This window comes from Hevea brasiliensis, chromosome 16 (assembly GCF_030052815.1).
Source record: "Hevea brasiliensis isolate MT/VB/25A 57/8 chromosome 16, ASM3005281v1, whole genome shotgun sequence".
NCBI lineage: Eukaryota > Viridiplantae > Streptophyta > Magnoliopsida > Malpighiales > Euphorbiaceae > Hevea > Hevea brasiliensis.
In genome coordinates, this window is record NC_079508.1 from 49,101,477 (window position 1) to 49,113,653 (window position 12,177).

The following is a 12,177-nucleotide window of genomic DNA, read 5'->3' on the forward strand; positions in this document are numbered from 1 at the left end:
TCTTAAAATTATTATATTTTTATAATATCTTAAATTTTAATTAAAATAATAGACGTTAAATGTGAAATATTAAATAAGTATATCTTGTTTAAATTTATTTATAATTTTTTAATATTATTAAAAATATTATTTACACTTCATTATTTGAAGAAATTTTATTTTATTTTATTTTTTAACCAAATTAATAAATTTTTCATAATTGATTACTTTACGAAAAATGCATCATTTTATACAAATTAAATGAGATAAATTATAAAATTTTATTAAATCACCTTATTTTTTTTTATAATAAAGTAATTTTATTTTGTTTTGAATTAGAATACATGGTCAATATTTGAATGGCTCATCTTGAACTCTCGATTCCTCCCCTCGCCTCTCTTACAACTGCTGAAAAAGCATTGAAGGGACTCGGAAATGAAGATTTGGATCCGCACGAGTTTGTGTTGTTGCCTATCCTTTTTATTAGCGTTGCTAAACACGATTTGGAGATTGATCCACTTGGTGAACTGGATTGATGGGATAATGATTCAATCAGTAAATTAATAATTTAATTAATGAATCATTAAAAACTATATAAAAAATAATTAATATAATACTTATTTAATATAAATAAATAAAATTACTTAATTAAATTTTAATTATTTAATATATTTACATAAATTTTAATAGTATTTTAAAATTTTATATAAAAATATTTAAATAAAAATAATACGTAAAAATTTCTTATAAATATATAATTATCTTTTTAATATTTATAAAATATTAAGTATATATTAAAGAATAAAAAAAATTATTTTATAAAATTTATTATATTATTACAAAATAATATATATATATATATATATTAAATTATAAACACATAAGTATTACTGAATTATCTTAATTAATTTTGATATTAAGGAATTTTTATAAGGTTTTGAATTCAATTATTCTTGCCAATAATAAAAAATAATTTATTCTATTGATTAATTAAATTGATCGAATCACATTAATTCAACTATTAAATCAATCAAATTACTTCATTATTTAATTTAATTATAAATTTAGACTAATTAAATGGTTGATTTACCGACCTACCAAATTTAATAACTATGCCTTTTATGTTTGATACAAGTGCTTCCTTGAGCAGCAAGGTTAATTATATCTTACTCACTATAATCAATTAATCATGCATGCTGTGTTAAAATCGTTATGATCAAGCAACCAATCACGGACCTTTCTTTTGGTTATCTGATTCACATTTCAATTATTTTATTCTCCCAATTTAATAATTTTAATCTATCTTTAAAATGATCTAATTCAAAATTTTAAATATTAAACACGTTTAGCCTTCAATTAAAAGAAATAAACATATTTTTATTTTTTTAATGTAAACAATTAGATAATACTTGCATCTTGTTTATAAAATAACCAAAAAAAAAAAGTGTTTGAATCTTTATATAATATTGATTAATACATTTTTTCAATTTGGATTTAAGGATGCGCTCTCATACTCATTGTTTAATTTATATTATTTTATATAAATTAGCAACTATAGTAAACATTTTTATTAAATTTGATCACGAGTCGATTTCATAATTGAAATTGAATTGGAACAAGATAAAATCGGGTAAACCCATAGTTCACATGTATTGTAATTAAATCGAATTGAAATTGAACCCAATTTAGTTAGCTCGATTTCGGGCCAGTACATATTTTTTATATACAAAAATTAAACCATTAAATTTAATTAGAATTAGATTGAATCGGATTGAATTTAAATTAAAAAAAAATCAAAATCTGATAAGAAATCAAAAATAAAACTGAAATCTTGGAGTTTTAAGGGTCAATTTAAATTCATATTTTTAGTAAATTTAAATTGAGGATTCTAAACTGATTCGCATTAAAATGAACTAAATGGCTAGTTATAATTTAAATTATCAATAAAGTTTCATTTTAATAATATTATATTCGTATTTAAAGTTTAAATTTCAATCAAAATTAATTATATAATTACGATGAAAATAAAAGGTTAAAATTTGATTGGTATTTTGAAACTTAATTTCCTTACAACATAAAAAGGCTTAATTTCCACTAGACAATTCCACAACATGAGACCTTAATCCGAGGCATGAGTTCCAATAAAAATGATGTTTACTATTTTGGGAGATCAAAATTTCACTCTTCACTAAAAAGAAATATCCTTAGAGATCACAATCGCCCATTTGGTTTCGGCTAAGCAATACATCCTTCTCGGTTGTCCCTAAAATCTGGGCGCCCCACACGCCACCATATCCTCCGAACCACGTACTCCCTAGCTACACCATATCACTCTCTCTTGCAAGCTGAAGTACTTACCTTGCCCCTCGCTTGCGTTAAACTAAAGCACACCGGGCCCCTTTTTTGCCACTGCGTCTCACTCGAGGGAGGGGTATTAACGTCATTTAGTGCCTCGAGGGAAACCTAAATCTTGCGAAATTACCTTAGCACCCTGCGCATCCCCTCACGCGTCCCTTCCTTGTCCCTTCCTTCGACTACAACCTAAATCGTCTTGCAACTCTTCCCAACTCCCAAGGGATATAAGGATCTGTTTGCCTTAATTCTATTTACCCTCCTCTTACCAACTTTCTATTTGTTCTGTTGTGTTTTGATTGGCTAATACAGATACGGAAAATTCGAAGCTTGCATATCAATTATTAAATTAAACATTTGTACTTAAATTCTTATATATTTTTTTAATTAATTTTATATAAATTTGATATAAATATTTATTTTAATAATTATTAAATTCAATTTTAAATAAGATCAAATTTATATTAAATATATCCTTTTATTGTCTACACTCTAATTTAACTCTAATAAATTATGTGAAAAAATAAATTATTTTTAAAAAAATTACTATTTAATTATTTTTTTAATAAAATTAATTACTTATCATGTAATGTAGCCCAATTCTCTTAGAAGTCTCAAAACAAAATTAACTATTTAATCTTATTTTATCATTTTAGTTGTTAGTTTAAATTTAATTTAATTTCTATAATTTAAAAAAAATAATTATATAATTTCTTTATTTTTTAAATCTTTAATTATTTGATCATGTAATAGTAATTTTTTTATTTAAATATATTAAATAATAAAAAATTGGTTTAAATTGGTTGAAAAAAGTAAACAAAATAAAAAAATAAAAACTGATTAATATATTTTTTAAAATAAAATAACTAAATAACTAGTTTTGTTAAAATAGGAAAGTTAAATAATAATATTTCCATAAAAAATCATGATGATATTAACAAAAATGCTTGATTTTCCTTGGTAATTCTCTTAAACTTGGAAGAAAAGGGAGAAGGAAGGAAGGAAGGAAGGAAGGAAGGAAGAAATGAATGAATGAAGAAGCAGCTTAAAATGTTGAGCAAACAAGTCCACATTCATCAGCTACAAAATAAGAAACTGAAAAAGAAAAGTAAAAAAATACACTTTGCTTTAAAAAAAAAAAATTAATTTTACTTTATTTATATTTTAATTTCTTTTTATTTTATTAATCTATTTTAGAATTAAAAAAATAATAATAAAATCAGCAGTAAGTTTTAGCTTTTAATGGTGCTTTGGAAATGTCTTCTCGTTTCTTTTTTGCAATCTCTCAGGCGATTTCTTGCTCTCTCTCTCTCTCTCATCGACCAGTACTTTTTTTTTTTTAATTTCCTTTTTGTTTTCCTTCTTTGACTCTCTGTACTTTTATTTTACAACGAATTCTCCTCCGTTTCTCTCTCTCTCTCGCTCCCTCGCTTTTCCTCTCCTCCGTCCGGTTCTTCTGTCGTCCCCGACACCGCGACGTCCGGTTCGGACTTGTTTATCTTGCACGGCTTCGCTTCCGCCCTTGCTGAGCTGCTTCCATTCGCCGGGAAACCTCTATTCGTGAGCTTAGAGACGTCGTATTTTGCTTTTGCTCTCTTAGTTAATAGTGGCGATCACTAGCTTTGACTTGGGAATTTTTTGGCTCCTGAAGAAACTTGTAGATCTGTGCGAGAGGTGGAGGGGGTTTTGATGTGAGGAGTTAGTAGATGGTATATGATGAACGGAGCTCCGGTGAGCGATCGGAGAGGGAGGTGGCGTTTTGGTAAATATCCTCACATGGAATGGCAGATCTTGTTAGCTATGGTAATGCCGAACGTGACATCGAGCAGGTTCTCTCTCCTCCTCCTCTCTCTCTCTCTCTCTCTCTCTCTCTCTCTCTCTCTATATATATATATATATATATATATATATATCCCCCCCCGTCACTTCCTTGCTTTTCTGTCTACTCTTGTGCGTTAAATTTTCATCGAAGTTGAGATTTTTTTTTCGCTAAATTTGGGTTAAGTGTTGTCAATTTTTATTCTTCTTTTTTTTTTTGCATAACAAAATTGTAGCCGTGAAATGCCTGACAATTTCGTCTTTATTTGACGCATATTTAGATACAAACAATGATTTTTTTTCGTTCGATTGGATTTTAAAATTTTGATTTTGAAGTGCTATATTTGAGGTTGTTTTGTTGGGGATCATGTGCAAGACCATTTTGAAAGCTTGTTGAAATAATGGAAAAAAATTTCATGAATTTTTTAGTGGTGCAAGGGAATATTTCTCTGATTTTTAGTCATGGCATATCTGCCTTAGTTTAAACTGAAAATTAGAGTTTTTTTTTTATATCATAAATGCCTATTTTCTTTTACTGACCCTTTTTTATTTTCCTTAGTTGCCTATTTTTAGCAATTTAAATGGTGCTTAAAGGTTTGTTTGGAGGGAACAGACCTTTGAAATGTGAAGAAGTGAATATGTACCTGCCCAGTGCTGATACACTATGGATTATCCATTATGCTAAATATAGTAGTGACAATCTATTTGGACTTAAAAGACCTTTTTTTATGGTGGTATTATCAGAATAATTAATTGGTCGCATGATATATTAGTTTATTGCACAAAGCTTGATTTTATTCTCTATCAATTATCAAAGGTTTAGCAAGGAGTTGAAAGTTAAAGTAGCAATGATACGCCTCTGAAAATTGTACCCATGAGATATCTCCATTTACTTGATGCTACTCTGCTGGAAGTTTCATAGTTTTCCCTTTTCATGAGTTTTTGTGTCAAAACTCAAAATCTATGCAACATATTTAACTGAATACCAAGCCAGCATTTTTTTGTCCGTACTATAACGTAATCTCTATGTTCCACTGAACATCCATATAAATTATCTTTTCTACTTTTTACAGGCATTAATTGCTTTGAAGAAGGGTGCTCAACTTCTGAAATATGGTCGTAAAGGAAAGCCTAAGTTTTGTCCATTTAGACTTTCTAATGTAAGTTTGATCTTGACTCTTGAGCATGTTATGAAGAGCACCCTCAGATTTCAATGCCATATTTTCTGCTTGGTTTAGGTTAAACTTTAAAATCACAGTGTGCTCCAATGTGATGGAATATTCTGAACGTCATGACTTATAGGATGTCATATATGTATATTTTATATCCAAATCTATGTGCCTCTCTCCTGCAGTCTCTTGTGGAGTTAGGTCAATATGTTCTTATTGTTTCTTTGTATAAATATCTTGTTTACGGTCAGATGCTTGTTGATTGCCTAGTTTGCTCCATTATTAAGAGATCCCATTAGTTGGTGTCAATATTCTAAAAAATCCTGCTATATATTCCATGATTTTTTTTTTGGCTTTCTAGTATGTTTGTTCCTCTGATTGGTTTTCATATTCTCCACAATTTGGTTTGTGAGACTGTAAGGTTATGCTTCTCTCCCCATGTTTTTTGCTACACTATCATATTGTCACTGCTCTGTTATATAAAAATCACAGGATGAAACAACTTTGATCTGGATTTCAAGTAGTGGTGAAAGAAGTTTGAAGTTAGCTTCTGTCTCTAAGATTATTCCTGGACAAAGAACTGTAAGATTTCTATATCTATTACTTGTCAGCTTGATGCTTTTATCTTGATAGTTAGTTATGCTGCACACATTATTTTTATTGATTGAGCCCTTATATATTTCAATTAGCATTCTAATCATTTCTTTTTATTGTGCTAGCAGGCTGTTTTCCAACGTTATCTCCGTCCTGAAAAGGACTATCTGTCTTTCTCTCTTATATACAATAACGGAAAGCGGTCCCTTGATCTGGTTAGTGATGATGTTGTATGATTGCTTTTTAGTGCTTTTCTTATCTGCTTAAACCGTGAATCTCATATGTTGTTGGCTTCTAGATTTGCAAGGACAAAGTTGAGGCAGAGGTGTGGATTGCAGGATTAAAAGCATTAATATCTTCTGGTCAAGGTGGACGCTCCAAAATTGATGGATGGAGTGATGGAGGCCTCTACCTTGATGTAATGCCACCTATTTTGATCCAATGGTTTATTTTCACATTATGGTTCCTCCATTTTCCTTTCTCCACTTGCAATCTCGATTTCAGTTTTGTTTCCTTCTATTGCGTTATACCCAAACCATATGATGGCTATCATATTGTGAATTTTTATTTTTCTGGGAGATTTTTTTTTCTTTTCTTTTTTTTTTTTTTTGGTGGGGGGGGGGGGGGGGAGGAAGGCAGGGTGGTAGACATGTAAGGAGGAGGTTGGTTAATTTATAATATTTATTATTTAGTTTATAAGTTATAAATAAAAATGGGATCTATGGGTGTGTTTTTGGCTGATATATATCTTGTTTGTTCAAGGTATGTGCTTTAATCATTTCTTAATACAATAATAATAAGGGTCCAAAAATATGATAGTTATGGTTTTTCATCTTCGACACTGCTGCGGATCGTCTGATAGTATTTGGTGAATTGATTTCAGGAAAGTAGAGACTTGACGTCAAATAGTGCAAGTGACAGTTCCATTAGTGTTACACGAGATATTAGTTCTCCAGATATTTCTGTCAGTTTTAATCCAAGTACTTCTCCAAGGAGTTTTCGGCCTGAGAATTCTCCAAATTCTGATCGGTCACATGTAGCATCAGACAACACAAATATGCAAGTTAAAGGATCTGGTTCAGATGCTTTTCGGGTTAGTGTTTCCAGTGCCCCAAGCACTTCCAGTCATGGTTCTGCACCAGATGATTGTGATGCTTTAGGTGATGTATACATATGGGGTGAGGTCATATGTGATAATACTGTAAAGGTGGGGACTGATAAGAATGCTAATTATTTGAGCACTAGAGCAGATGTGCTTCTCCCTAGACCATTAGAGTCTAATGTAGTTTTAGATGTGCATCATATAGCCTGTGGGGTAAGGCATGCAGCATTGGTCACAAGGCAAGGCGAAGTTTTTACATGGGGTGAAGAATCTGGTGGACGGCTTGGCCATGGTGTAGGCAAGGATGTTATTCAACCTCGTCTGATTGAATCTTTGGCAGTTTCTACTGTAGATTTCGTAGCATGTGGAGAATTTCATAGTTGTGCTGTTACAATGGCTGGAGAACTCTATACATGGGGAGATGGCACGCATAATGCTGGGCTTCTTGGTCATGGCACTGATGTCAGTCACTGGATACCTAAGAGAATCTCAGGTCCACTTGAGGGACTTCAGGTTGCTTCAGTAACTTGCGGTCCATGGCATACAGCCTTGGTAACATCAACAGGGCAGCTTTTTACATTTGGTGATGGAACATTTGGTGTTTTGGGCCATGGTGACCGAGAAAATGTTGCATATCCTAGAGAAGTAGAATCTCTTTCAGGGTTGAGGACTATTGCTGTTGCATGTGGGGTGTGGCATACTGCTGCTGTAGTGGAGGTTATTGTTACACAATCTAGTGCTAGTGTTTCATCTGGGAAATTGTTTACTTGGGGTGATGGAGACAAAAATCGACTTGGACATGGAGACAAGGAACCTCGGCTTAAACCTACATGTGTGCCAGCATTAATTGATTACAATTTTCACAAAATTGCCTGTGGGCATAGTTTAACTGTTGGCTTGACCACATTAGGACATGTCTTTGCAATGGGGAGTACTGTTTATGGTCAACTTGGGAATCCTTATGCTGATGGGAAGCTACCTTGCTTGGTAGAGGATAAGCTTTCTGGAGAATCCGTTGAAGAAATTGCCTGTGGTGCATATCATGTTGCGGTTTTAACATCGAGGAATGAAGTTTACACATGGGGAAAGGGTGCCAACGGGAGGTTAGGCCATGCAGATGTTGAAGATCGTAAAACACCAACTCCAGTTGAAGCTTTGAAGGACAGACATGTGAAGTATATTGCTTGTGGGGCAAATTACACTGCTGCTATATGTCTTCATAAATGGGTATCTGGTGCTGAGCAGTCACAGTGCTCATCATGTAGACAAGCTTTTGGGTTCACGAGAAAGAGGCATAACTGCTATAATTGTGGACTTGTGCACTGCCATTCATGCAGTTCCAGAAAGGCAACAAGAGCAGCCTTAGCTCCTAATCCTGGCAAACCATATCGTGTCTGTGATTCTTGTTTTGTGAAATTAAACAAGGTATCAGAGGCTAGTAATCATAATAGGAGAAATTCTGTCCCTCGTCTTTCAGGTGAAAACAAAGATAGGTTGGACAAGGCTGAAATAAGGCTTTCAAAGTCTGCATTGCCTTCAAATATGGATTTAATTAAGCAGTTAGATAGCAAAGCAGCCAAACAAGGAAAGAAAGCTGATACGTTCTCCCTTGTTCGCTCCTCTCAAGCACCCTCTTTGTTACAGCTAAAAGATGTTGTATTGTCCAGTGCTGTTGATCTGCGAGCAAAAGTTCCAAAACCTGTTCTTACACCATCAGGAGTAAGTTCCAGGTCTGTGTCACCTTTCTCAAGGAGACCTAGCCCCCCGCGTTCTGCTACGCCTGTTCCAACAACATCAGGACTGTCATTTTCAAAAAGTATAACGGATAGTTTGAAGAAGACAAATGAGCTTTTGAATCAAGAAGTGCTTAAGTTGCGTGCACAGGTATATTGGTTTGCATGTCTTGTGTCATGTACTTGTGTTGATTATACATATCTGAATTAATCAATTCAGTTTTTTACCCGTTTGCTTTTCCACCTTTTTTTTGGGTGTGATTAAACATTTGTACAAAAGATGTTTTATTTATTTATTTATTTATTTTTTATGGTTACGGCTATGCCTTAGGTTGAGAGCCTAAGACAAAGATGTGAGTTCCAAGAATTAGAGCTTCAGAAATCAGCAAAGAAGGTACAAGATGCAATGGCATTAGCTGCAGAAGAATCTTCCAAATCTAAAGCTGCAAAAGATGTTATAAAGTTGCTTACTGCACAGGTACTTCCACTTTGTGTATTGCAGTTTGTATTTATTATTTAGGCATTGGATTTTCCCAAGAATGGGAAAAACTGCTTGATTTTAGCTCATTCAACTCTCCTAATTATAGTTATTAGAGATCCTTAAAGATAACATCCCTCTTTGTTAACAGTTTTTCAGATTATAACTCCTACAAACTGTTGTAATTACTTTTTTTCTAATTTGTTTCTTCATTATTATCGCAGCTGAAGGATATGGCTGAGAGGCTGCCACCTGGCGTATATGATGCTGAGAACATGAGGCCGGCTTACCTAACAAATGGTTTGGAGCCAAATGGTATTCATTATGCTGATGCAAATGGAGAGAGGCATTCGAGATCTGATTCCATCAGTGGAACTTCCTTGGCCTTCCCCACTGGAATTGACTCTACTTTGTCAAATGGAGCCCAGGGTCTAGCTCCTTCATTCCGGGATCCAATTCCAACCAATGGAAAGGATAACCCTCCAGATGCAAGACTTCCCAATGGTGGTGGAAATGTTCAGTCAATTAGTATTGTGTCAGAGTCTGTTGATGGGAAGGAATCTAGATCTCTTCATGATGGTGAGAATGGTGTGACATTAAGGGATTCAGCATTAGTTGCCAGCAGTAATCAAGTTGAGGCCGAGTGGATTGAACAGTATGAGCCTGGTGTGTATATAACACTAGTGGCCCTGCGTGATGGAACTAGAGATCTTAAACGAGTGCGCTTCAGGTACTTTTTTAACTTCTTTACATTTATATCTGATATTTTTACATATTAAGCTCACTCTTCAAGGCCTGGAACTAAAGGCAACTAAAAGTTGATTGATTTGATATGTTCAAGATTTTAAGATGTTTTTTAGTCTTTTCACTGTAGTAATGCTGATTATGATCAAATATGTTTCCCTTTGTGGTTTTAACTTCATTTTGTTTTCTTCTCAAGTAAAGAAATATAAATTACCAAAGAAAAGCCCCATATTATTGTTCAATTAGTTGTTGAACAATCTGTGTTTTGTTTTTTGTTTTTATCTGTGGCAATTGAAATGTTCTAATGTTATAATCATTTTATTGCAACCTGATTCTATAAATTTATCTGCAGCCGGAGAAGATTTGGCGAGCACCAAGCAGAAACTTGGTGGTCTGAGAATCGTGAAAAGGTGTATGAAAAGTACAATGTTCGTGGATCGGACAAATCATCAGTTTCCAGCCAGGCTGCTCGCCGATCTGAGGGAGCCATGTCATCCTCTTCCCAATCTTAGCAACAAAGGGAGGGTGGAAAGTTCTTTATCAACACATTTTGCAACTTCGACAACTGGGTATTCAAGGTTAAGATGAAGCTAAACCATCATCTGTTTTTTTTTTTTTTTTGTCCTCATCTTTTTTTGATGTTCTCTCCTCCTTCCCGCCATAATTTATTTTCTTTCTTCCATTTAATTTCTTGGGTATCTGCCCTTTAGAAATCTGTTGTATTGTAGTGTATATAAAAGCATTAATTGTGAGATAATTCGAGCAAGAAAAGGTTTTGTTCTTTGGTCCCCTCCCCTCTCCCCTCTTACATGTTCTCGGTTTAGTGCAACCGGGGATAGGATAGAATTTTCCCCATGGGGTTTGGCAATTCTGATGAGGCTTTGTCGTTTCTAATTTTTCATTTGTCTCATTTAGCTATCCATCATTCTCCAAGTATTTCTGCTGCACAAATTGTATGAAGCTAGCCATTTAAGGTTAGTAATTTATTAAAATTCATCATCCTCTCTCGCTCGCCTTTCCTGGAATCGAAATCTTGGTTACGTTATCATTCTATGGTTTGTTCTTTTTGGGTTGGAGTTCGATTGTTACTTAATGGACAATAATCCATTTGTTATTTGTGGTTCTCATTTATAATTCTACAGGCAAATCCATGATTAATAATTCTGATTCATCATTATCTGACACAAATAATTAAAAAAAAAAAACTCTGCAAGGAGGGGCGACGATAGATTAGCAATTCTAAACTCAAATAATTTTAATTAAACGCCAAACCATTATTCACAAACATATCTACAAATGAAGAAAAAAAAATATTAATGGCATTGCAAAAGCCTTTAATCATAAACCATTTTTGCCGTTGCAATCAGAGCACATCTGCCAGTTCGATTATTTTGACTTTAATAACAGAATTAAATTGAATAATCAATTTTTTTTTAACAACACTAATCAAATATAAAAAAAAAATTTAATTAAAAAACAATTACTGAGGTCTGTACTAATTGAGTTATGGCATTGGCATCCAAGAAAATAGTGGCAAAGTTCTAGATGAAGTGCACGTGTTCCGTTGAGGCCATAATTTAATTATACGCATTAGGTATGAAAGTGCCATATACTTAACGCAGGAATTATGAAGTCAATCATATATTATTTATTATTGTATATGCAACCCATGATTTGGTAGAAACGTTCTCAAACCTCTAATATTATTGTATTGCTTTGCTTAGACATTCAGTAGTCAATTAACTAATTCTTTGTGCTCTTAGTTTTTGGAATTTTTCTTTTAATATTTACTATTATTATTAATTATGAGTGACAGGATCATTAATAATAAAATGTGTCATGTGAGTTTTGTAATATTCAATTATTCTATTGTGATTAAATGAGGATTAGTCAATGATGTGTGTATGGGGAAATTATTAAATATATTTATTGCATTGAAAAAAAAATAGTAATGTACATATATTATTTCTTATATTTGTGACTTTGGTGATGAAATGATATTAAAGCTGGGGACAATTTATTTATAATAATATTATTTATATTAACCAATAATAATAAAACAAATAAATTAAAATAAATAATTATAATAATAAATATTTTTATATATAATGATTATTACATTAATCAAATTGTAACTGATTATATGATAAGATTATTATTTTATTATATTAAATTTTGATTGAATAACTAAATAAAATAATCTACCAA

At 32.5% G+C, this 12,177-nt stretch overlaps 1 protein-coding gene across 3 annotated transcripts; it reads left to right on the forward strand.

Annotated features, from left to right (window-relative positions):
- Positions 1 to 3,571: 3,571 nt before the first annotated feature.
- On the forward strand, positions 3,572 to 11,020 carry LOC110635995 (PH, RCC1 and FYVE domains-containing protein 1). Of its 3 annotated transcripts, XM_058137377.1 has the most exons (10): positions 3,572 to 3,891; positions 3,983 to 4,160; positions 5,223 to 5,309; positions 5,811 to 5,900; positions 6,041 to 6,127; positions 6,211 to 6,330; positions 6,796 to 8,898; positions 9,079 to 9,225; positions 9,450 to 9,955; positions 10,322 to 11,020. In XM_058137377.1, exons 2-10 carry the CDS (start codon positions 4,113 to 4,115, stop codon positions 10,479 to 10,481), a joined length of 3,348 nt encoding a protein of 1,115 aa, XP_057993360.1. In that variant the 5' UTR covers positions 3,572 to 3,891; positions 3,983 to 4,112; the 3' UTR covers positions 10,482 to 11,020. The 3 variants fall into 3 exon arrangements, with proteins under 3 accessions (XP_057993360.1, XP_057993359.1, XP_021641193.2); XM_058137376.1 differs by having other exon boundaries at positions 3,572 to 4,160; XM_021785501.2 differs by lacking the exons at positions 3,572 to 3,891; positions 3,983 to 4,160; positions 5,223 to 5,309; ... (1 more) ...; positions 6,041 to 6,127; positions 6,211 to 6,330 and adding an exon at positions 6,339 to 6,374.
- Positions 11,021 to 12,177: the final 1,157 nt, after the last annotated feature.